General features: G+C 42.6%; 1 protein-coding gene across 2 annotated transcripts in view; it reads left to right on the plus strand.

Moving 5' to 3' along the window:
• LOC137299552 (transducin-like enhancer protein 4) overlaps nt 1-27,189 on the plus strand; it is a 135,261-nt gene that overhangs the window by 4,446 nt on the left and 103,626 nt on the right. For both annotated transcript variants that reach the window (XM_067968370.1, XM_067968371.1), the window contains exons 2-4: nt 2,806-2,918; nt 10,131-10,194; nt 22,195-22,239. In XM_067968370.1, the coding sequence (XP_067824471.1) occupies nt 2,806-2,918; nt 10,131-10,194; nt 22,195-22,239 (222 nt within the window). The remainder of the gene's footprint in view (nt 1-2,805; nt 2,919-10,130; nt 10,195-22,194; nt 22,240-27,189) is intronic.

The following is a 27,189-nucleotide window of genomic DNA, read 5'->3' on the forward strand; positions in this document are numbered from 1 at the left end:
CGTTTAATAAAAGCCTGTCTTCTGTCAGACTTAGCCTGGCATAGCTTAAAGTAATTAAAAAAAAAAATTGGCACAGGTTTTTTTTACTGTTGTGGAATCGTGTCAGCTTGGCTCAGTGGTAGAACTCTCACCTCTTAGTCAGAAGGTTGTGGACTCTAGCCCCATTCCAGGAAATGAACGTGTAATCTAGGCTTGATGTTTCAGTGCAGTACTGAGGGGTGTGACATTGTTGGAGGTGCTGCCTTTCAGATGACCCATTAAACTAAGGTCTCATTTGCCTGTCCAGGTGGCCACAAGATCCCGTGGCCCTGTTTCGAAGAACAGGGAGTTATCCTGGTGTCCTGGCCAACATTGCTCCCTCAATCATCACCTCAGCCATTACTGTCAAAGACAGATTGACTAGCCATTTATCTCATTGGCTGTTTGTGGGACCTTGCGCTGCACAAATTGACTGCACTGTTCACCCCCCACAACTCCACTTCAAAAATGATTTGCTGTCAATCTGCGGTTTAAGGCAAGGTCTAAGGCCTATCTTTATTTTTATTATTACTACCTTCACCGATGAGGGATACATTTGATGGTTTCCAGGATACGTGGGTTCAAAAACCAGGTACAGCAGGCGTGTCCAAAGTTTTTGTCTTTGTGGGCTACGTGGATGTATATTCTGGAGCCTTGAGGGGCCAACATGGAAAGTTTAGATCCATGTCCTCATTAATTTCTATTTATCTCAAGTTGCTGATAGTGCACTAACAGTACTTGGTGTCCTGACTTGGGATTCATCCACCAAAAAGGCAAGTGTTTCCTTGTGTATAACTTGGCGGGGGAGGGCGTTGGATGAGAGGTTGAAGGACAGAAAGAAGGAAAGCAGTTGGTGGAATCTTTTTTTTGCACAAGGGTCTGTGCCTCTGTCTTGCACCTCGTAGCTGCCAGAGTAGCAGAAGCCTGGAAGTGTTTTGCTCGTTGATTGTTTTGACTGTGAAGGGATGGATGTTGTACTAAGCATTGAGCGCTGTAATCAGGCAATATATATCAAGTTTTAGAACTGAAGATAGAATGAAAGGTTCCTTAATGTTGATGATGTTTCAGACCTGCATCTCTTCAATTCACAATGCTTTGATCAAGCAATTTTGGCCGCCTTTGGAAAAGGCAGTCCAGTGCCATCTGTGCCTAAACGTGGATTGGATTTGTCTGTCCTCATTGCTGTGTCTGCTGTGCAGTCACTTCAGACTTATCGCCATAGCTTAAATTAGTTTCCCGAACCCATTTCATCCCAGCTAAATCTAGGTTACTTTTAAAGCCAGTTTATGGTAAGGGATTTATATATAGTGACACAGCTGTGTTGGTGGAACAATATTAAAATACCCAAGCTGTACTAGTGTTGACTGGGGGGCTGCAGGTATTTCTTGGCCTTCTTACCCTCATTTCCCCCCTCCTCCCCAGACCTAGAGCAACTTGCATCCGTAAACTCAGCAATTGCTGGGAAGGCAGGGGAGTATACTACAAGCAACTCCCAGTCTTTTGATGCCAGGCTTCTGTGCAATCTAATTGGCAGGTGTAGTTATTGTAGGGTGAAAAGATAAGCGTGTGTATTTTCCCCGGCCTATAAGCAATCCGAGTGACAATAGATGGAACTCTTGACATTGTGGTAGGAGTTTAAAAGCTAGCTACTGATGGGATTTAAAGCAATGACTTGAGTGACGTGAAGCAATTGTCTTGCCGCACTGCGTTACTGGCAGTGCAGTTTTTCTAATTTTAATTTAATGGGCAGGGGTGGGAACTTCCCTCGAGTATAATATATGAAGCGAGTGAATGAAGATCTGATTTTATTTAAACTGTAAGTGAATCTTCCTCAATTAATTTTCCCCTAATTTCATGCTGCAGCCCTCTGGTACTTAACCCAAGTGGCTGTCCTTCCTATGCAAGTATAGACGGTGAGCTATTTGACTGTGGAGGGCATCACAGCAGAGCCCATTCTGGCCTGATGCCTGTATGTATGCACTTTGCTCATCAGGGGTCACTGGATGGAGATGAGGAATTGGAGCTTTGGCTAACCTCCACATGCTTGCTCCTTTTTATCCCTCCCTCCCTCTGCCAGTTAACATCCTGAGTGAGATCTCTTAACTCTTCACTGATGTGGGTGGGGATTGAACCTGGGATCTTTCTGCATGGTTCAGTTTCACACCAGTCAGGTACATTTTAATGAAATATTGATCCAGATTGGTACTGAAAAGGGTGCACTATTGGTACATTTGCTGAAGTTTGTGCTTTATAACCGTGAGCAGTGAACCATTAGCCCTTTTTAAGAGGGGTGTCTGAAGGTGCGGATCCTGAGATCAGAACTTCGCTGGGTGCTCTAGTTCTAACTGATTTAGCTGGGGTTTGGTATCTTCCATCCGCTGTAGTCGTACAAATTGTAGCCATGTCCCAAGTCACTTCTGAACTGACCCACTTGCTGTGACCGTCTTAAATATTACGTTTGACTATGTACTTGTCAGATGTGACTACTGAGATACCATGCTGGCTTACCTGCTAAACCAATATAAGAAACACATGTAAATGTTTCCAAATGACAGGGCAGTTGTTGGTAGATATCCTGTCGTCTGCCAGCAGGACTCCATTCAGGAATTTCTAACTTGCAAGCTAGAAATCTTGATTTAAAAAAAAATGGTGCCATTGTATAATAATTCTGCTGGTTTATTAAATTTTCCTGTGCCGTTTTATTGTTATGGTTCTTTACCATTCATTGTGATCTTTCTGGAGGACGATATGTTGTATGAATAAATCCCAATCTATATCTCCCTCTAGGTACCGCCATCTGCCACCCCAGCTGCAGCGTCCCAAACGTTAAAATTCACCTTCCCAGAAACATTGGATCGGATTAAGGAAGAATTCCAGTTTCTGCAGGCACAGTACCACAGGTATGGAGATCCTTTGGAGCTAATGCTGCCAACCATCTATATTGCTGGTTAAAAGGATTCCTCTGCAGTTTTTAAGTGCTTTTTAAGTCAGTTCGGCACAAGGGGGCACTGTTTTCACATACTGTGGTTCCTTTTTTAGTGGCTTGGAAACAATTTAATTACAAGGTGAAATCTGTGTTTAAGTGAGGCAAAACCTGAAGATGATGCAGCTTTGCTCCCTCCTCCCTCCCCACCTCGCATATGTGGCTTTTGAGAGCAAATCAATTTGCACCAGATCAGAACTTGCGGTTCCTGACTTTGTTGGGTGCTTACAACTTGTAAAAAAAAAACTCTCGGGGTTGTCCTATTCTATTTTGGATCATCATTGATCCTCACGTTTAAAAGGGCCTTTAAGAGATCATGTGTCATTTCTGTTTTTAAAGCTCGGAGGAGGAATGAAATGTAGAATAAATGTTGGAATATATACAGCACATATCTTGTGACTCAGCCCTTCTGTGTGTGTTTGTTAAAAAAAATAAATTCCTGGATGATCATTATCGTGTATGGTGGACCTTGGTATGCAGGTCACAAGGGGTTTCTCTGTAGGCTGCAATGTGTCATATTTTTCTTTGGGGGTGGGGGGATTAAATGTGGTTCTCAGAAGGTTCATGAGTTGGGTAATGATTCTCTTTTTATAAACAATTAATGATGCTCACTGATCTCACTTAATGACTGTCTTTGGGAAAACGATCCCAAGCTACTCTTTGTCAAAATACAGATGGATTTAACTAATGGGTGCAGTTGACTGCACGTTGCTTCTGTACGGTTTAGGTGGAATTGTGCGTCTTCCCATAATTTGGGCTCGACTGATGTGTCCAGCAGGCTTTCTATGTACCCCCGTTCACTCACTTAAGACCGGTATTGCTACTTCTGCAGCTGCTTGCTATTACTATGTACATAATAAACCAGTGACGTCAACAGATCAGAGAATCATTAGCATATAATTAGTGCAGCTCTAGGAAGGCGTATTATAATTTAATGGCTTGATGTGCATTAATTTGCCATGCTGTAAACATTTTGTACATCACACTCAATTAAAGCTCTTCCATTTAGCGTCAACTGGAAGGCTAGTATGTCAACAACTTAAAATATTAGACTAGAGGTCTGGGATTTGAAACAGCCTGTGTAATGATAGAGGACACAGAGGAACAGCAACTGGTTCAGAGCCGCAGTTAAGTTTCCCCCCCTCTCTGCAGTTACTGTGCGCTTGTAGTCACTGCTGTAACGTACACTTCAAAAGTACTTCATTGGCTGTAAAGCGCTTTGGAACGTCCTGAGGTCATGAAAGGCGTTACATAAAATGCAAGTTTTTTTTTGTCAATAAATAAAAGCAGAAAATGCTGCAAATGCACGGCAGGCCAGTCAGCGTGTGTAAAGGGAAGACCAGTTAATGTATTGGGAGTGTGTACTTTTCAACAGAATTCTGCTCGTCAGTTGCAGGTCAATTTCCTAATTGATTTTTTTTCCCTCCTGAGCTAGCAGGGAGACCATACGGTAAATAGAGATTACGGGAAGCTTTCAATCACAAGAAACTTAAAGGGGGAAACATGTTTTCTATTACACAAATCTGTCGGAAGGCCCAGAGACGTGCCGTGGACTGCGATGGTTCTTATGAAGCATCTGGCGGCAGTTGTTACTGTGGTGGGGGCATTTGAATGATGCTCTACTGTAACTGAGCCTGCTTGAGTATATTATTAAGGTGGCTCCACTGATTGTGGTTACATTTCTAACACCCGTGTGGTTCTGGAGCTCTGCAAATACCTATTTATCTCTGAATTAGGCCTCTCAGCAGGTAGTCTGAATCTATTTTCCTGTCTTTCAAAAAAAATAAATGTTTAAAATCAAAACCATACAGGCCCCTGGGTGTTCTTAAACATTGAAAGGTTCATTATATGCAGGTGATTTAAAAAAATATATATATTTCCATTTGTGCCTCTGACCATGACTGGCGACTGCAGCTTTTGTAGGAGTAGAGGCCATACAATGAAGCCATTTCATTTATTAATGGGAACAGTTGCATGTTTTTGTTTGGTAGAGAAAGAATTGTGAATAAAAGCAATATGTTGTAGATATTTCCACAGATGTTGTCAGCATCTGCTCCAACAAGGAGGTGCACTTGATTGCTGATAGAAGGGCCTATTTTAACTCAAACTGGCAGAGAGCCACTGCTCCGAGCGAAAAGCAAATTTAAAACTGATGCTGGGAAGCTTTTTTTTTGGAAACTTAAAAGGGTGATAAATATTTGTCTCAAATACCTTGCCTGGCACATTATCCCAAAGATATTGAGTCATTCAAAATGCAGTGTACACTAGACTGGGAGAGTTGTGGTATCTGTGGGAAACGTTTGCTAACCCAAATGGCCTCCTTGTTTTTGATTATTCTGATGTAACGTGAAGCCCACTGATTTGAAATCCAATGCTCTAACAATTCCCCTTCAAGTATATTGTTTTCTAATTTTCCCCACTTCAGATCTCCTAGGGTCCCTACATGCAAGGCAGCTTCCAGACCTCAGCCACTGCTGCCCTTGAACTGGCTGGGATATCAGGGTAAATTTTGCCAGACTCCATTCCCAGTGTACAGCCTCACAAGCTGGGAGTATGGCTTGCAGAATACACCCTTTACACCCTGTCAAGTTGTCGCCCCCATCTCTGTGACTTACTTCTATCAAGAGACGCTCTCTGTTGGGAGTGGAGCAGGCAGGGCCTTTCAAAATTTGCCGTGATGCATCTCCTTTTGGCCCCTGCAGGGTGATACCTGCCTCCATTTGGTGCCTCTCCACAGCAGACCACAGGCATGGTCAGCAACTCTGAGGAGTAATGAAATATAACCTCCCTCCACTATTTTGGTGCACTGCATAAGAGTCTCTGGTTTGAGTGCTGAATTTGCTGATCTCGGCCAGGGTGGTAGTTGTGGAAGGGGGAGGGTTTGCTATGAATGCCCGAAACACACTTGGGCTAAGGAGAGGGGCGAAGCTAGGGCTCCCTTTCCTCTTCGTTCTCCAGTGCCTTCTGCTGCAGAGTGCATGTAGGACATCTGACGAGAATGGGATTTGCTTGCCAACATTTGCAATTAAGGCCTGAATATGAAGAAAGCATTGTGTGAGTTAGTGCTGCCAAAGTAACTGTAACCCACAAGGCTCAGGGGAGGAGAGCAAAATGGACAACACATTGCTTGATTTTCTTTTAATTTTATGGGGAAAGTGGTGGGGAATCCCCTCCAAGCTTTCTGTACTTGTCCTTGCCATCATTCCACTCTTGGAATGTCTTTTTTCTTCCACCACATGACTTCCCCCTCCATACATCCCTTTTCAATCCCCTGCCATCTAACAAAAGCAGTATAACTTTGTACATCATAAGCTGGAAGTGCTGAATGTGACTAGTAGAAGTAAGTTGGATTGTTTGCTAAATTAGGTGACTCCAGTGAGTAATAGAACACTCCCACGTCCAGCAGATACTGATCAAATGCAGTGCAGGGTCCAAAATGGGCGGTGTTGTCTTTTTTTTTGTCTTGTTGGACTGTGTTTTCCATTTTCTCCCCTACCTCTCATCTTCAATTCTTGTGGGTTACAATTTCTGTGTTGGTATTACCTTGCTCAAGTGCCTTTTCTTCATATGTGAATGTCGGTAGTGTTGTCCAGTTGATCCTCTTTCCTGACCTCCTGCATGCAACCATTTTTCAGCAAGATGTGCTGTACAATGAGGAGGAAAGGGAGCCAGGGCACTTCCCCCCCCCCCCACCCCCCCCCCACTCTCTCTGCCCAGTCCAGGTGTGTTTAGGCCAATTGTAGCACCCTCTGCTACTGCCTTGGGTAAGATCATCAAACTTCTATGCTAGGAATCAGACCTGGGTCCTACACCAGACAGTGCATTTACCCATTATTTGACATTCTTGGCCTTTACAAAAGTGACTTTGTGTATTTCCTATTCTGTTACTACTCTTTTCAGCAATGGTGCAGGAAGATGTGATTCCTTGGAGCTGAACATTGGGTTAAGCACTGGCTTTTCACCTCTGGGGCACTGGGTTCAAATTCATCCCAGACTAACTAGATGAAAGTCTTGTCTATAGTATGAAATGAGCTTAGGCAGTCTGAATCCACGGGCCCATAGCACTGAACTGCCAAAAGCTTGGCAGTAAATTCATAATCTCAGACAGGCCACAGGATGGCTTGTATAAGAGACAGATAGTAGGGGGTGCTTTTCTGAGAAGAAGCATATTTTTGGGGCGGAGTAGAGGGATCTTTTACTAGCATGACAAGTCTGCTATAAATTATAGGGCATTGGCTTCAATGTTTGAAGTGGGTTTCTGTTGGATTAGGTGCTCCAGTATGTACTAAACCTTGACCTCGGATTGCTTGATGTTAAGGCTAGATGCCTGAAATGGAAAGTTTCATTCCCTAGCTCTGATAACCTCTCACCTTGATAAGCATTTAAAAAAAAAATGCACACTTGTTAAAACAAATGTAAACCCAGGTTCTCAGTGCTTGCTTGTTGTCCTTTAAATTCCCATGACATTACCTGCAGGTGAAAATTCAACCAATTCCTTCCAGTCCACCTTTTTAAATATGGAATGTACACATGGGATTTTACGGTTGGTCACGATTTGAGCGAGAGAGGCTGATGATGCTGAGATTTGCTAGCTCCACTGGCCTTCTGATAATCTAAAAGCAGAATGTAGAATATGCCAGTTTTATCACAAAGCACCATTGATTTGTTTGTGGAAAAATTGACTGCAGAACAATTTTTAAGGGATGCTGGCCAAGCATTGTAGACTCGATAACTACAACACGTACTGAAGCATCTAATCTACCAGAAACTTACTTCAAACATTGAAGCCATGCCCTAAAATTTAAAGGGGCCTCATTATCCCAGTAAAATGACGCACAAGTTATTTTACCAGCTTTCAAATGGAAGTGATTGATTGACTCAATATATTTTAGCAATCTGCTGCTGTTGCTAGCCTTTTTTTCTCATTCTTGACCCCCCCCCCCCTTCCTTCCAGGGGTGTACCCATTTTCTCTTGGTAGCTCACTTTTTGTTGTGTACTATGGGCCACATATAAACAATTTGGTCATGAAATTCTCAGAGGGGATACTGCTTTCCAAACTGTTAGGCCCTCAAAATTCAAACAAGACAAATCAGCAGCTCAGAAATCTAAATGCATAAAATAGTGTCGCAAGAAATAGAAACTGAGACACCAGGGCCAGAATGTCAGGAGTTACAGGCAGCGTTTGGTCCATGTGCTGTAGTTTGGACACTGCAGCACAACACCAGCACCCCCCCCTCATTTCTTGAATGTGGTATAATCCTGTTTGGGTATAATTGCTTTCTGCTCTGTGCTTGTGGCCATTATTCAGATACATGTCTGGGCAGTGAGTCTTTGGTGGACCATCCAGTAGAAGTATCTGTACTTGGCAGTGTCCTGTCTAAGTACATATATCTCCAGTGAGAGTCACTGGATATTGATTGGAAATGAGAACCCTGTTGCTCTCTTTCTCTTCACCCCCCCCCTCCCCCCCCCCCCCCTCCCCCCCCCCCTCTCTCTCCCCCCCTCTCTCTCCCCCCCTCCCCCCTCCCCCCCCTCCCCCCTCCCCCCCCTCCCCCCTCCCCCCCTCCCCCCTCCCCCCCCAAGCTCAAAGGGTCTAGAAACAGAGGCCAAGCTCTACTCTCTGGACCTGTTAAATTCTGCTTGTTTTGGTTTTAAGCTGCAATGTGCTTTAATTTAATTTACCCCACACTGAAAAGTAAAGTGAACACCACTTCATATGTTTAAAGATCTGAAATCTGTCTCATTCTTTCTGGTCATTTTTAAACTCACTCCTAATATTTCTCTTGACAGCTCTGCTGTTGTCTAGACTGAGTGTAATTTAGCACAGACTAGCGATTAAACCTAGGTTATCTATGGTCTGAATTGCTGAGACCTTCGCTGTATGGTGTACTTACCTGTGGGGAGAAAAAGATGTGTAACTATATTGTCTTTTTAAATAATCCATACTGATTTTATTTTTAAAATCCGACTCAAATATCAAAGGTTCCATTTTTATTAGTAAGCTGTTTCTTGCAGTGCATTTATTCCACCTGCTGCTGCCTTTTCTATTGAACTGCCTAAGCTTAATAGCTTTCTATGAAGCCTCATTAACCTTTTAACCCTGAAAGCAGGGGCAGGGAGGGGAGGGAGAGAGAGCACTAAGTGGCATCAATTGAAGTGACTGGCATTAAAAATACTCTGTGATGGAGACTGAGGTCCAATATGCAAAATCTGTCACCCTTTGTGTTTTAATTCGAGTAGTGTCATGAGTACCCGGCTGCTGAAAGCAAGAATTGTGAGCTCCACGGTCAAATTGACTCATGCACTATATTGTTTAAAGCAAGCTAATGAGCAGAATCAAAAGCAAAATACTGCGGATGCTGGAAATCTGAAATAAAAACAGAAAATGCTGGAAATACTCAGCAAGTCAGGCAGCATCTGTGGAGAAAGAGAGTTAACATTTCAGGTCGATGACCTTTCATCAGAACTCATCGTTCTGACGAAGGGTCATTGACCTGAAACGTTCACTTACTTCTCCACAGATGCTGCCTGATCTAATGAGAAAGAATTTTTTAAATTAATATTAATAAATTTGTGTGAAGGGCCAAAGGTCATAGTACAGTATACCACCCAATGTTGAATAGATAGAAAGGAAAAGAAGGCCAGCTGAATCCTGAAGTAGTGATTTTAGATGACATTAGGCTTGGGTTTCGAAAGCATGTGGGTTGTGGGATGAAGGTGAAACTGAGGGAGGTGAGGATTTTCACAAGTTGAGATCCTGGGGAAGAATGAATTAGCATAGAAGACCGTACAAAGCCTCTTGATTTCAACATGGAGGATGCAGGGAGATGGAGGAGCTTAAGAGTGCATATTTGAACCTTGAGAGAATCAAGAAGGAAGTTGAGGAGTAACCACTGTGAGTAGTATAGATTGAGATTGGAGCCTAGAATCTAGAAGTAAGGAAAGGTTATTCTAGTCTTCTGTCCAACAGTGTGAAGGATATATGATTATGGTAATTTGGAGGTGATAGTGCAGAAAGTTTCTTGCATGTCAATTTTATCCTTTTTTATGAATTGGGAGGTCAGAAGGGTGGGGGGCAGAGAAGGCATTTAAAATATGTTCTGACATTCCTTTCCTTTCCTTTGCAAGCCTTAAGATGGAATGCGAAAAGCTGGCCAGTGAAAAGACAGAGATGCAGCGACATTACGTGATGGTGAGTACAAGACCTTCTGTAAGAGTTGTACAGTCAGCATTAACTCAAACACCAATTCATAAACTGGTGTATGAAGGCAAAAGTTGAAAATTATGGAATGAGTGAGAAATATCTTGATCGATCTCTTAATTAAATACGGTAATAAGGTTACTGGCTTGAAATAGATTTATTTGTAAGATTTCCTGTTGTCATGATTTAGCAACACACACTTTACACATTAGCAATGTGTTACAATTAACAGTAATGCCTGCGACTATTACTTTTAATAGGTAACACTAACCCCTGCTATTCAGTTTTCCAATTATTGACACATGATCAAACAATCAGACCACCAAAAACAGACCCATGACCAGTGAAAATGAAGAGTTAGACTGAAAGTGCAGTGGGACACAGGCTTGTCATAATTTAAGTTATATATACCCAACATTAGACTTTTTTCTCTAATAAAAGTGATCTAAAGTGTAGTTTGCAGCAGTGGTGGATTTAGAACTTAACGAAAATTGAATTGAGTGCTGAAGGCATGAGATTTATTTTCTAGGATAACCCTGGGGGCATTCCCAGAAAAATTTTGATTTTGACACTTGGAGTAGGCACCAAAATGTCAGAAAATACACAATCACCTGTATCCTATCCCACACCAAGTCCCGCTCGCCCATCACTCGTGTCCTTGCTGATCTACGTTGCCTCCCGTTGCTCCAATTTAAAATTCTCATCCAATATTTAAATCCCTTCATGGCCTTGCAAGCTCCCTATTGCTATAACCTCCTCCAGAACTTTCTGTTCCTCTGACTCTGGTTTCTTGTACATTCCCCCCCCCCCCCCCCCCTCCCTTTACCCCCACCATTGGGGGCTGTGACTTCAGCTCCATCAGCCCCACGCTCTGGAATTACCTCCCTGAAATCATCCACCTCCCCCCTTTTTAAGACCCTTCTCTTAAAACTGACTTTTTTGACTAATCCTTTGGTCACCGCATCTAACATCTCTCCTGGCTCTGCACCCATTTTTGTCTGATTATGCCTCTGTGAAGTTCCTTGAAACGTTTTTCTACGTTAAAGGCGCTATATAAATGCAAATTGTTGCTGTACTGTAGTTCTGACTTTCAAGCCAAAAATAATTTCTCTTGGAAGTGTTACAGGTATTTTAAATATGAAAATAAAATAGTTGTCAGGACTTCAGTACAGCTTTACAGGGGGCAGGCGATCTAGCCCCCAGATATATCTTTTGTGAACACATGAGTACAATAATCCAAGCAGCAGTACATTTTACATGCACAAACAAAAATGGCTCATTGTCTCTGAACCTGTCCCCATAGCAGGCCAGGATCAGGTGTGGGATTACATGAAGTGAGGATGTGCTTATTTAACTACTTTAATTTCAAAGAAAGCTGACACAGGCCCAAAAAAATCTGCTAGATCATAAATGGCTCTAAATATAAGCCTTATGACACATGCACATAAAAACGAGGAATTTGACTGAAAATGCAGTGGGACATGGGCCTGTCATAAGCTAAGCTGCAGGTAGACCCATCAACAGGACGAATAAGGATGAGTCAATATAATTTAAGCAAAACCATAGAACCGAATTCTGATGATGGGTCACATCTTTTGCCTCTGTTAACAGAAATGATTGTTGTTGATCATAGTAGATGAACGCTAAACAATCTTGTATGACCTCCTTCTGTCCACTTTTTAAGAGGTGTTAACCTATTTAAAAGAGGGTTATTACCACCCCCCCCCCCCCACCCCCCAATTGAAAAACGGGCAGAGCAAAGTGTCTTAAACATTCGTCTGCTATTATTAACAGCGCAAATGCATCGCCAGCAATAGGGGTAATAGCGAGTGGGCTTCTATCATGGCGCCTCACTCCGAGCCTCTTGCCTCTGCTGCTCCTCCTCCATTTATTATGCAGAACAAGGGGTACGCCCATTGGTAGGGCTGCCTGATGCTTAGTCCTTCTGTGGAAGTTGTTGGGGGGGGTGGATGGTGGGATGAAAAATGGCACCTGCACTGATACTGACGGTACTTTGGTTAAGTATAGTGCAGTAAAAGTTGCTATCAAACTCCAGAAATCTCCGTTATCCCATTATCCGGTGAATTTGGGCTGCCCTGCGCCTACCTTTTTGGGCGTAAATCCATGTCAATGCATTACTGGCATAAATGCACGAAAGTCACATGAGCTGGTCTTTTCTGTTAGAACAGTGTCATGTGAACCAGTTAAAATATTCTTTAAACTCCAGGGTCTTGGCTTCGAATTGACCAAGATTGCTGGCATGAATCTTATTTTCTCTGATCGGTAATCATTCTCAGGAAAATGGGCAATCTGTATGGAGTGGATTTAGCAGCTCCTAATCTTGGGTTCTTTAAACTATAGCCCATAAGCCATAAGCAGCCTATGAGCCTTGGCAATTCACAATACAAAGCCCAGGCAACTCGGTTCTATTTGGGTGTTATATTTCGTACTGGCTGGTTTGCCTTGTTTAAATTTTATTGGCTTGAAGGTTTGGAAAGGGCTGCTCTTAATGCTGTTGCCTCATCGGTGGCCAAATCTAAATTAGAACACCTACGTCTGTTGGTATTGGCAGGGTGCGATACATGCAATTTAATGGGAACATTCATTTAAAATTTTTCTTGTGTTTTGGGAGGCTCCATGGTAGGAACATAGGAACAGGAGTAGGCCATGGAGCCCCTCGTGCCTGCTCCGCCATTTGATAAGATCATGGCTGATCTGTGATCTAACTCCATATACCCGCCTTTGGCCCAAATCCCTTGATACCTTTGGTTGCCAAAAAGCTATCTCAGATTTAAATTTAACAATTGAGCTCGTATCAATTGCCGTTTGCAGAAGAGAGTTCCAAACTTCTACCACCCTTTGTGTGTAGAAATGTTTTCTAATCTCGCTCCTGAAAGGTCTGGCCCTAATTTTTAGACTGTGCCCCCTACTCCGAGAATCCCCAATCAGCGGAAATAGTTTCTCCCTATCCACCCTATCTGTTCCTCTTTAATATCTTATAAACTTCGATCAGATCACCCCTTAACCTTCTAAACTCTAGACAATACAACCCCAATTTGTGTAATCTCTCCTCGTAACTTAACCCTTGAAGTCCGCAATGGTATGCAGTGAAGTGGCAGATGAAGTCAAAATGCTTGGACACTACTGCCCTAATTGCTTGCAATGTCTATTAATTGGACTCTGTCTCTGGAAGGGCAGTGGCATAGTTGATGTGGGGAATTGGGGCATGTGTTTTTCTAATGCAGGGGAGGGGGATTAAGTACATTATTTGAGTATGTGAAAGGAGACCTTTTTCCTCCTAGATGTTGTGTGTGCTGGGTACAGAAGTGGAAAATCCCTGTCTCGTTACTTAACGTTCCTTCCATTGAATGTACAATTTGACCAAAAAGTTCCGTGTGAAAAGTGTCTCTCTAGAATGAGCAATGCATGGGAGGTCCACTACGGTGGTCATCTCATGCTGGATCATAGTGACTGGCTGAAGCTTTGGAAACCAGGCCATTTCCTGGGCTGAGCTTCCAGAGCAATGAAGATGGGGTCAAAGGTGTTTAAATTGGGTGTAAACTTGTGACTATCTTGGCAGTAAATGCAACTCATTAAAATGATTAATGATCATTAATTTGTACTGCAGTTGCAATGTATGATTTTTTTTTTTAAAAAGTCAGGCCTACATGGGGAAAAATGCCCAAAAATCACTGATGTTTATGGCACACTGAACATAATATCTGAATGAAGGGCCATGTAAACTTTCACCCAGAGAGTAGCAGTGGTGCTGTAAATTGTCCTGAGTGTGAAAGAAGGCGCAACAGGGCCTGACCTATTAATGCAAAGCAATAGAACCAGAAGAAAATAACTTAACATGTGGTTACACTAGACTCTTGCAAAGTGGTTTGTTTAATTCGTACAGAGGTAAGGGGCGTGTTGCCCAAGAAGGCGGCGGTGGGCCATTAGCGTGAACAACTGCAGCTGTTGTGGTGATGTGCTCCTGTGTTGGTATTAGATAGGGAATTCCAGGATTTTGATCCAGTGACAATGGAAGAACGGAAATATATATCCAAGTCGGGATAATGTGTGACCTAGCAGAGAACCTGTTGGTGTTCCCATGATGTTGCTGCTCTTGCCTTTCTCGGTGGCAAAGGTCACATGGCTGGGAGGTGCTGTTGAAGTAAGCTTGGTTTGGAGACGCATCAATGCAAGAAGTGACGGTATAAACTCTGGTATCAAGTGCCTATCGTAAAATTCAAGCACACCAAAACCAAGCAGTGTAAAATCCCCTTCCAAGGTTGTCTTATGCCACTTTTAGTTTGCACTGGCTGAGGTATAACTCTGGCCAAAAATATCTAGGCTGTCCATTAGACCACTGGGGAACTTTTAAAACTTTTTTTTTAATATGAAGGGACAAAGTGGACATATCCCATTGCTGTCTGCTAATATTAAAAATTAGCTGGTATAAACTAAATATACAATTTTAAGAGGTGCATGAGCAGAGAGACCTCAGGGTTTATGTACACAAATCTTTGAGGGTGACAGGACAAGTTGATAAGGCTGTTTAAAAAAGCATATGGGATTCTTGGCTTTATAAATAAAGGCATAGAATACAAAAGCAAGGAAGCTATGCCATACCTTTTATAAATCACTGGCGAGGCCTCAGCTGGAGCATTGTGTCCAATTCTGGGCACCACACTTTTTAGGAAGGATATCCAGACCATTGGAGAGAGTGCAGAGGAGATTTACTAGACTGGTACCAGGAATGAGGGACTTCAGTTACGTGGAGCTGGGATTGTTCTCCTTAGAGCAGAAGATGGTTATGGGGAGATTTAATAGAAGTGCTCAAAATTATGAGGGGTTTTCATAGTCAATAGGGAGAAATTGTTTCCACTGGCATGAGTGTCGGTAACCAGAGGACACCGATTTAAGGTAATTGGTAAAAGAACAAGAGGGTGGATGAAGAGACTTTTTTTTTTCAGGCAGCGATTTGTTATGATCTGGAATGCACTGCCTGAAAGGGTGGTGGAATTGGATTCAATAATAACTTTCAAAAGGGAATTGGATAAATACTTGAAGGGGGTGGGGGGGGAATTGCAGGGCCATAGGGAAAGAGCAGAGATGTGGGATTAATTGGAAAGCTCTTTCAAAAGAGCCGACAGACATGATGGGCCCATTGGCCTCCTTCTGTGCTATATAAGCAAGAAACTGGAAATCTGGAAAAACATCACAGAAAACACTTAGCAGGTTAGGCAGCATCTGTGGAGAGAACAGACAAGTTAACATTTCAGGTGTGGAACCAAGTGCAGTTCTGATGGGAGTGTCCATACTTGAAATGTCAACTTGTCTGTTCTTTCCCCATAAATGCTGCCTGACTTGCTGAGTTTCCAGCATTTTCTGTTTTTTTTTATTGAAAATTAGTTGCTTGGGGTGGGCAGTGTGGAAAATTCTGCACATGTTGAAGCCTGCATTCACAGAGCTCTGCTAGAGCTGCACCTGGTCAGTCTGCTGACGTGTGCATCACCTATAACAACAGGTTGTATAACTGCAGCCAGAAACATGCACAGGTGGACACCCGAGACTGTGAGGAAACTGTTAGGGTCAGCACACAAGACACCTGCGAATCCTGGCCCAAAATTCTGTCTTTTAGTCCTGAACTGAAGGCTGACCGTGTCAGAGAGCCGGATTGATGGAATTAATGTCTGGAGACCGACATGTGGCAAAGCGTGCAATAGAAAAAGTAGGCCAGCTGGCCCTAAAACAAGGCAGCAGTGTCACTTGAATGGCTTTCAGTAGCTTTTACCTTCTGTATTGAAGGAATTCCCAACTTTTCCTTTTTATTTGTAGAATTTTGCATCTTGCATTTCTAAGAATTTTTTTGCTTTTTTTTGAAAAAAGCAAGTTTGTTGCCTAAGGTTTCAGCTATTTTTAGAAGTTTGAGAGGGAGATATGGTATATTTCTTTTAAGGATACTGATGTTTGCTTTGGGTAAAGTAAAGCATGAGTGAAAGATGTGGCAGCAACAATCTCTTGTGTTGTTTTTGGCAGATACTCTACTTTTTTTTTCAAGGATTTCAAAAAGCTGGGATAAGTAGCCTCCCACCTGATAATGATTGACGCGCAAATAAAAGTTAGATAAGTATTAAAGGAGGGGGTCATGAGTCCAGAGCTAGATGGCTTTAAAAGGCAAGTATTCTCCTTAGGAAGTTGGCGCTCTGCCAGACTTGTAAACAGAGGTGTGCAATGACGCATCAAAGTACAGCATGTTGTACTTTTATTAAAACCTGATTTGAAAGTTGTCTAACAGTGCCAAAAAAATAAATTGCAGTAGTTTGCACTGGAGCAGTTTATTTCTCCAGTGAGCAATTTGGTGGTTTTAGAGATTTCGGAAGCTGCTGTAGCAGGTATACGCATTCCCTGGAAACTCCACCAGAAAGAGTGACTGGACCCTTTTATAGGGTGATTGGCATACTGTAGGGATTAGAAAGGAAACTGATCAAATCCCTCTATGGCCTCACTCCTCCCTACCTCCCCTCCCCACCCCACCTCTAGAACCTTCTCCAGCCCTACAACCCTTCTGAGAACTCTGCATTCCTCCAGTTCTGGTCTCTTGTGCATCCCCCACTTCTTTTGCCCCACCATTGGCTGTGCCTTCAGCTGCCTTGGCCTGAAGCTCTGGAATTCCCTCCCCAAATCTCTCCACCCCCTCCTCCTTTTTAAGACTCTGCTTAAAACCCAATTTTGAGGTAGGTGGAAGAGGTAGAAAAAGTATATGTGGGAATTTCTTGGACTGAGGTTATACTCAAGTTGGTCACCATAAACTGGCTCAGTTTCCATTTTGTGATTTGAAGCTGGAAGGTATAGCCGCAAATTAATTTGCTTCGATTTTTTTTTTTGTATACATACTTGGCTCAGTTCATAGCATTCTCACCTCTTGCTTCAGAAGCTCATGGGTTCAAGTCCCACTCCAGTGTGCTCATCATCAAGGCTGACACTGAGGAAATGCTGCGTTGTTGGAGGTGCCGCCCTTTAAGGCTTCAAACCCAAGGTCCCATCTGCTCGCTCCTGTTTCAGGTGGAAGTTAACAATCCCATGATACTGTTTTGAAGAAAGAGCAGGGCGTGTCCTTTTCCAACATGCCTCTCTCTCTCTCTCTCAACCAACACCACCAAAAAAAAACACGTTGATTGGTCATTCATTGAGAAGACCAAGTCTTCCTATATACTACTCCACATTGAAGTAGTTCATTTTTAGTAAAGTGCTCTACATTGGAGATGCAATTAGGTGCTATATAAATGCAAGTTTTTTCCACTACTGTGGCAAAATAAGGTCTGATTTTTTTTTAAATTTCAATTGTATCTGTGTTTCATAATCCTATGGATGTGATTTGTAGTGGAGATCAAACTGTTAAGCCAGATAACTTGCATAGTGGATCTTTTCTCAATAACTATGGAAGAAAATTAACTTTGTTTAGCAAAGAAGTTACAAACTATTTTCTAGTTAAGCTTAACAACTCTGGTAAAAATTGTTTTTGGTGCTTAATAAATTTGTCTGACAGTCAACGCCCAAAATAAAGTCTGCTGCCTTCAAAAGATGAGAAGGACCTCTGGAGATACAAGATTGAACCATGGGCTGAAACAATCTGAAAATGTTCTTTCGTTCTTACCTGGACTTGCCTTTTAAATTTGACCTAGTTATCAATGCAAGTGCCAGCACTCTTGGGACATGGGGATCTAGGGCTCCTCTATAAGAGTAGTCTGAAACACGGAAGCCAAAAATATTTATCATAGAAAGGTTACAGCACAGAAGGAGGCCATTTGGCCCATCGAGTCCGCGCCAGCTCTAAGCAAGAGCAATCCAGCTAGTCCCACTCCCGCGCTCTAGCCCCATAGCCCTACAAATTTTTTCCTTTCAACTACTTAACCAGTTCCCTTTTTGAAGGCCATGATTGAATCTGCTCCACCACCCCCTCGGGCAGCACATTTCAGTTCCTAACCGCTCGCTGTGTTTTTTTTTTAAAAAAGTTTTTCCTCATGCCACCTTTGGTTCTTTTGCCAATCACCTTAAATCTATGTCCTCTGGTTCTTGATCCTTCTGCCAATGGGAACAGTTTCTCTCTATCTACCCTGTGTAGACCCTTCATGATTTTGAATACCTCTATCAAATCTCCTCACAACCTTCTCTGTTCCAAGGAGAACAACCCCAGCTTCTCCAGTCTATCCATGTAACTGAAGTCCCTCATCCCTGGAATCATTCTAGCAAATCTTCTCTGCACCTTCTCCAAGGCCTTCACATCTTTCCTAAAGTGCGGTGCCCATAACGGGGCACAATACTCCAGTTGTGGCCGAACCAGTGTTTTATAAAGGTTCATCGTGACTTCCTTGCTTTTGTGCTCTATGCCTCTATTTATAAAACCCAGGATCCCGTATGCATTTTTAACCGCTTTCTCATCATGCTCTGCCACCTTCTTCAATGATTTGTGTACATATACCACCAGATCTCTGTTCCTGTACCCCTTTTAGAATTATGCCCTCTAGTTTATATTGCCTCTCCTCATTTTTCCTTCTGAAATGTATCGCCTCGCATTTTTCTGCGTTAACTTTCATCTGCCACGTGTCCGCCCGTGCCACCAGCTTGTCCTTGAAGTTTGTTACTATCGTCCTCCCTGTTCACTCCACTTCCAAGTTTTGTCATCTACAGATTTTGAGATTGTGCCCTGTACACCCAAGTCCAAGTCATTAATATATATCAAGAACAGCAGTGGTCCCAGCACCGCCCCCTGGGGTACACCTCCCTCCAGTCCGAAAAACATCTGTTCACCATTACTGTTTCCTATCACTTAGCCAATTTCGTATCCATGCTGCTACTGCTCCCTTTAATTCCATGGGCCGCAATCATTGACAATAAGCCTACTATGTGGCACTTTATCAAACGCCTTTTGAAAGTCCATATACGCCACATCAACTGCATTACCCTCATCGGCCCTCTCCGTTACCTCATCAAAAAACTCTATCAGGTTAGTTAAACGTGATTTGCCTTTAACAAATCCGTGCTGGCTTTCCCTAATCAATCCACACTCGTCCAAGTGACTATTAAGTTTGTCCCGGATTATCGTTTCTAAAAGTTTCCTCACCACCGAGGTTAAACTGACTGGCCTATAGTTGCTGGGTTTATCCTTTACACCCTTTTTTGAACAAGGGTATAACATTTGCAATTCTCCAGTCCTCTGGCACCACCCCTGTATCTACGGATGTTTGGAAGATTATGACCAGTACCTCCAATTTTCCACCCTTACTTCCCTCAGCAACCTAGGATGCATCCTATCCGGACAGGGTGACTTATCTACTGTAAGTATAGCTAGCCTTTCGAGTACCTCTATCAATTTTTAGCCCATCCAGTATCTCAACTATATCTTCCTTTACTGAGACTCTGGCAGCATCTTCTTCCTTGGTAACAACAGATGCAAAGTACTCATTTAGTACCTTGGCCATGCATTCTGCCTCCATGAGTAGATCTCCTTTTATGGTCCCGAATTGGCCCCACTCCTCCTCCTCCTCTTGCTACCTGTTTACTATTTACATGCCTCTAGAAGACTTTTGGATTCCCTTTAATGTTGGCTGCCAGTCTATTCTCATACTCTCTCTTTGCCCCTCTTATTTCCTTTTTCACTTCCTCTCTGAACTTTCTATATTCTGCCTGGTTCTCACTTGTGTTATCAATCTAAGATCTATCATATGCCCCTTTTTTCCATTTCATCTTGCTCACTATTTCTTGTCATCCACAGGGTTTGGCTTTAGTTGCCCTACGTTTCTCCCTCATGGGGAATGTACTGAGACTGTACTTGAACCATCTCCTCTTTAAAGGCCATGATGTGGAGATGCCGGTGATGGACTGGGGTTGACAATTGTAAACAATTTTACAACACCAAGTTATAGTCCAGCAATTTTATTTTAAATTCACAAGCTTTCGGAGGCTTCCTCCTTCGTCAGGTGAACGATGTGAAAATTAAATCCTCGAAATCACTATTCTATAGCTTTTCCACCTTTCTGTAATTTCCCTTCAAATTTGCTCCTCTATAACCTGTGTTGTAAAATTCTTTAAAGGCCGTCCACTGTTTAATTACAGTTTTGCCTGCCAATCTTTGATTCCAATTTACCCGGGCCAGATCTGTTCTCATCCCACTGAAATTGGCCCTCCTCCAATTAAGTATTTTTTACTTTGGCGGTCCATGTCCTTTTCCCTAGATATTCTAAACCTTATGATTGCTGCTCCCTAAATGTTCCCCAACTGACACTTGGCCCACCTCATTCCCTAGAACCAAGTCCAGCAATGCCTCCTTTCTCATTGGGCTGGAAATGTACTGGTCAAGAAAGTTATCTTGAACACATTTCAAAAATTCCTCCCCTCTTTGTCTATTATTATTATTATCTCAGTCTATATTAGGATAGTAGAAGTCCCCCATTATCACTATTCTATAGCTTTTCCACCTTTCTGTAATTTCCCTTCAAATTTGCTCCTCTATAACCTTCCCACTCGTTAGTGGCCTATAGAATACACCCAGTAGTGTAAAGGCACCTCTTGTTTCTTCACTCTAACCAAATAGATTTTGTCCTTGACCCCTCCAGGACATCCTCTCTCTCCAGCACTGCAATATTCTCCTTTAATCAATACTGCCATCCCCGCCCCCTCCTTTCTTCCCTTTCCTATCTTTCCTGACCATCTTGTATCCAGGAATATTTAGTACCCAATCCTGCCCTTTTTTTGAGCCAGTTCCCTGTTATCGCCACAACATTGTATTCCCATGTGGCTGTTTGCGCCTGCAGCTCACCAACCTTGTTTACTACACTTCGTGCATTTACACACACATGCACTGCAAACCAGTCTTAGGCTTTCTTGTACTATCTCTTAGTCTGATCCCATCTAATACTGTACTATTTCTTGCTCTAGTGCTATCATTCTCCTGATCCTTTGTGCCCGTTATTTCTCCTTTCCAATGCTACATCCTGTTTTTTTTTTAAAATGGTAAATTAAACTTGAAAAATGTAACCCTGTACTTTTTGTGGAAGTGGACTTGGAGACAATCTGTTTCAGGGAACCAAATATTTGAAATAATTGCCTACGCTTTCTACCACCCACATTCTGACTCCACCTAAACATTTCATCAAAAAAGACAATCCACTGCTTTCACTGTCTGCTTGTGTTTTTAGTGCTGTTAAAATGAGCCAAACTCCAGCTTTTAGTTTTATAACATCAGTGAGTACAGAACAAGAACCATTAGAGGACAAACGGAGGTGTTTTTTTTTAAGATTGTTGCTGAATTTGGGCTTCCTGATGGCTCACTGGGTAAATGTGAAGCAGGGAGGTCCCCTAAACTCATTACCCACCACAGGAGCAGCAAAGGGAGTGGTCTGTCTGGGGTGGGGGGGGGGGGGGAGGGGGAGGGTGGGGGGAGAGTGGGGGGAGAGGAGGAGAGAGAAGGAAATCATCCAAGGTCCCTTGTCCTGGTTGTTGCTCTTTTATTGGCAAGTGAGCATGAGGATAGGATTTTGGGGGTGGAGATGGGGCTAAAAGAGGAAATCACAAGCTGGTGGCCAAATCTCCCGATGACACTTAATGTTCAGGCTTGTGTGTTTTAGAGGGGGAAAAAAATGACCATATGGGCGATATACTGACGAGCTGGGAGGGCCTCTGGAACTGAACTGAACCGAACCGAACCCTGACATGAGTCAGAACTAGGGTCATAAGTCTGATTCCTTAATCTAACAATGCTAGTTATGTTCATCTCCCAGTTTGCGGTAAACTGTTCAGAGTTTTGTGAATTTGAAAAAAAAGAAAATGTTGCAGAACTCTTCATGTGATGTTTACTGAATTAAATGGGTTGACCAGTGGTTAAAGTTCTACCATTCAAGATTTGTAGATTACCCCCTTGTGTTGCATTACAACCAGTTTCTGTGGCTTTAATTTTGAATGTTTGTTGCTTTGCTAATGTGTGGTTTTGTTTTATTTCAGTACTATGAGATGTCATATGGCCTCAATCTTGAGATGCATAAACAAGTAAGTACAAGAGGAAATGAAAGCCTTTGATGAGGTTAATGAATGGAATAATTGCCTGTCATCTGCAGTTCACACACGAAACCAAGAGTATGTGGGTAGTATGAATGTAAATCTGTATTTGGTTTTGCAATTCCTCCCCCAAAGCTTGGCCTGCAAGGTCTAGAAGTTGGCAGATGGCTGTTTCACATTCATTTTGGAAGAATTGTGTTTTTGTAATGATAGGAAACCGTTTTCCTGATAATTGTAGGAACAGATGGGAGGGAGTGGGGGTAAAGAGAGAGAGAGAGGGGGAGAAAGTGAGACTCTAGTCAGCAAATTACACTAACTTACAGTAAGCGCACACAGTTTAAGGGAAAGTCAATGAAAGAGCCTGTTTTCTATGTACTGGACATTTAAATCGTGAAATAAATTTTACTTCTATAACTGCTTTATTTAATCATGTGACTTGGCACATGTTTGTAAAATGAAGCGATGACTTGCTTGTGTTTTCCAGTATTCTCCCTTCCTTGTTGAAGGTGAGAATGGGTTTCCCAGGTACCTCACCCGTTGCCATGGCTATTCTTCATGCATAAGTCAAGTTGGTGAGTGTTGACAGGCTATTGTGCCATTCTTGCTGAGGAAAATCAGCTCACTTGCCAGCCATGCACATCCAGCAGAGATTCCTGGATAGTGATGAGGAGTAGGACCCTTGACTTTCCCCTCCCAGCTCAGGTACACTGAGACCAATATCTAGTGCAAAACTCTTCCTTTCTCTCCCCTCACCAACTCAACTGAGATCAGTTCCCTCAGCACAGGACTAGAATCGAACCTGGGAGCTTCTGTGTGGTTTAATTCACCAATTAGTTCCAATTTTGTGATGAGGATCTGAAACCTCATGGCATTTTTTTTTCCCCCTGATTGCTACAAATCATGTGATATTTCCTAGCTTTAAGCGCTCTGGGCATGTTTGGCAAAGCTGAGGACAGCGATAGTCAGCACAGCCCGGTGGTCCAGTATCTTGGGTTCTCAAACTAATATTTAACAATTTTAAAACTCTCTGTCTCAGAGATTTAATTGTTTGTTAATCTTCTTGTTTGCTCCTTTCTCCATTTCCAAATCCAGTTGTCCTTATGGTTCTATAGAGAAACTAAAACATAGGTGTTTCCATCACAGAAGAAAGCCATTTGGTCCATTGTTTCTGCACCAGAGCAATCTAAAACTAATTCTACTCTTTGCTATCTCTCCATAGTCCTGTATCTTCCTCTGTTTCAAATACTTATCCAATTTTCCCATTAATAGGTGCAATGGTCTTTGCCTCATCTACTGCCAGTGGCAAAGCATTTCATGTTCCAACAACCCTCTGTGTAAAGAAATTTCTCCTAACCCCTTTTCTTACTGTCTTATTGACAATTTTAAGTTGCTGATGTCTCGTTACTGACTACCCAACCAGAGGAACAAGGCTTTCTTTTCTGCAGGCTGCCTCTTGGCAACATCATCTGTTGGCATGGGGTCAACCTCCATATATACATTTGGCTCAGTCAGTAGCACTCTTGTTTCCAGCTCGGAATGTCATGGGTTCAAGTCCTCGGTCTAGCACATAATCTAGGCTGGCACTTCAGTGCAATACTGAGGGTATGCTCCATTTTTGGAGTTGCTCTTTTTTTTTTCAATGAGCTGCTAAACTGAGGCCCCACCTGCCTGTTCAGATGGACATAAAAGACCCCATGACACTTTTTTTTTTGAAGAAAATCAGGGAGTTCTGCCTTAGACAGGCTGGCAACGGGTCGGAGTTTATTTTTTGGGGCGGACCAGGGGTATCCAGCATGTTTTTGAGCAGCCTCCAGTGGTCCCCTTTTGAGGACCGCTAGTTAGGCCGCTCAATACCTGGCACAACAGGATGCATGGGACACACACTGCAATTTTCAGGTACAAATTGGTAATCAGGTTCCTACAATTGGCACAAGATTGCACATTTCAGCAGCCTCCCACCTGTTTCAGGTGTGCGGGTTGCTCACTCATTTATAGGACCGCCTTAAAAATTGCATCAGGTGGACCTTAGGGCGTTTATGGGGCTGCCTCTCATTTTCAGTTGCTGGCTGCCCGTTTTGCAGGAGAGAAATGGGCTGTTGGCAGTTGAAAGTTGCCCCCCATGGTTTGACAAAGATCTGTATTTTATAACCCTTCATTCTTAATGCAGCTGGCACAAACACCTCAGAAGGTTGCCACCTCAGCTAGGTACAGTTACCTCGCAGAAACACTTAGAGATGGGCACACCAGAGTGATGGTGCAATTTTGCACAGTGTAGTGAATTGCCTGCCCAGCATTGTTATCATGTTGTAGGTGTGATGCTCGGCCACTGTGAGGGGAGATTGGAAGAAAGAAAGACTTGCATTTATATAGCACCTTTCACGACCTCCGGATGCCCCAAAGTGCTTTTCAGCCAATTTAAGTACTTTTTTTGATGTGTAGTCACTGATGTAGGTAATGTGGCAACCAATTTACACACAGCAAGGTCCCACCAACAGCTATCCGACAGCTGCTCTTGCTCATTTCCTAGATAACAGTTATAGAATAGATCAGGGAGAGGCAAAGGAACAGGTAGCCTGTTAATGTTTGATCATTAATGTCAGTGATGTCCAAAAAAAAGGAAAGGGAATGAATGGTACCTTTTCGAAAAATGGCATGGAGTTGAATCACTTAACATTCTTAACATTTATTCACCAAACTCTCTCTCTAAAAAGAAGCTTACATTTATATGGTGTCTTATCATGTCTCTTAGAAATGTCTCCAAGCATTTTACATTCACAGAATGAGTTTGCAGCAGTGTCTTGTTATGTAGGTAAACGTGCCATTTTGAATAGGGCAAGATTCCACAAACTGAGATGAGTAACCAAATATTCTGTTTTTGGTCGTTGAGGTCGGAATGTTGACCGTGATACGGGACAACTGCCTCTTCAAATAGTGTCAAGGGATTCTTAATATCCACTGGAACAGGGAAACGGGACCTCCGTCTCATCCAAAACAAAGCACCTCCGTCAGTGAAGTGCTTTCTTAGTATTGCAGTAGAGTACCGGTTTAGATTAGCTCCTTGATTGAGGTTTGAACTCGTGACCTCTTGACTCCAGAGATGACTGCTGACTATTTTAAAAAGTGCAAAAAATGTGACGCTGTGCCTAAGAGGCCTGCAATGACTCATTCCAATCCACTTAAGGCCTATTAATCAAATTTTCTGTTTTTCTTAAAAAAAGGGATGTGCTGTGTGTTGTCAGTGACCATACTGTGCCTTTGTAATTGCCTAGGGTGTATGGTGTAATATTTTGCATATGTGGATCAAATTTGCTGGAGTATTGGAAAAAAGTACATGTAGGCAGAAAACTTGTTCAGTAAAGGTTACCTTGCAGATTGTATGGATGCAGCAGCTGCAGTGTTTGCTCAGCTCGCAGCATTAAATGGAGAAAACGGCTCACCTAAATTGCTATATCCTAAGGGTTTTTAAGCTCAAGATATTGCACATTTATTGGCGTATCCATTCTTGTTTCCCAAAGAGTGGTAAGAATGTGGTGTGCACTACCACAAGGAGTAGTTGAGGCGAACAGCATAGATGCATTTAAGGGGAAGCTACATAAGCACATGAGGGTTATGTAGTGCTGGGCTAACTGATCTCAGCTGTTATGGGGTTAGAGGTGTAATGGTTGGTTTTAGCACCCATGTGCTAGGGAGGGGATAATCAACCAGGACTCCCACTTGTAATACTTCTTATCTCATGACCCCCGCTGGTAAATGCATGTGTGCGAATGTCCAGTGAAAACAAAATTAGACTTGACTGTGATACATTGGCCTTGATCAGATAGCCTGCCCACTTCCTATCTAGGCCCGTGGATCAATAACTACCACTTGGGCGCCAGCTGCTTGTGGAATCCTATCTCGGTATCTTCACGAGGGAGAAAACTTCCCTTTTTTTATTTTAAAAAAGGCATTGTTTCTTTTATGAAGATTATTTTTGTCCTGTGTGTTTGAAAAGTCCTGCTCCAGTGATGACCAGGGGACAGCAAGTTATGAATGACATTTATTATTTGTGCGCCAAGTGTGAATCTGGACAATGCCAATGAGTGAAGTTAAAATTTATGTTCTCAAGTTGCCTCTGGCCAGCAGGCTTGAGACCTCAAATTGGCGATTGAGATGCCAGTACATATCTAGATGATCCCTTTCATAACATCTTGGATTGCATGTGCCTATTGCAAACCTAACTATAAGCTGGCAGTTGACTATCTCGTTCAGTGTTGGATCCATTGAATGATACTTTGCATTTGAGTGAACACCAGCTATTTTGTATGACAACTTAATTATTCATTCATTGTGTTTTTGTACTGTATATTAATATTTGCAAGCTTATTTTAATGGTGATTATTATGAACATTGGGGCACTTTAATACTCCCTATTGTGTCATTTAAACTGCAGTGGTAATTTGATGCCGTCTTTAAAGTTCCTTAAATGATCATTTTAAAGGGCCATCAGAACATCAAACGAACCATGAAACTAGTATAAGCGCTTAACTGCACGACCTTAATAATTGAAGCTTTATTCAACTCCCTTCCTGCTGCCGGTACTTTCACACATTGCCCGTTGCGTGTTAAGTGTTTACAGCTTCAGTTCTTAATGTAGGAGCATAGGTATTGCGAGATGAAATAAGACCACGGTCCATCTCGTTCTTCTACTATCCTAGTAATCGCATGGTACATTGATAATGGAGTTGTTGACTAATCATGGCAATCAATCTCTATCACTGAGTCTACAACAGACCCAGACATGTTGCCAGTGGTGGAGCGCTTCGGGAACCACAGATCCAAAGTCATATGTTCCTCGCAAACAGGATACACTTTGTGTGTCATGTCTCAAATTACTTGTATACTGTACCCCAAAATATTATTTTCTGAAAGAAATCTAATTTTGTATTTCAGTGAATCAGAACA

This window comes from Heptranchias perlo, chromosome 29 (genome assembly GCF_035084215.1).
Source record: "Heptranchias perlo isolate sHepPer1 chromosome 29, sHepPer1.hap1, whole genome shotgun sequence".
Taxonomy (NCBI): Eukaryota; Metazoa; Chordata; class Chondrichthyes; order Hexanchiformes; family Hexanchidae; genus Heptranchias; species Heptranchias perlo.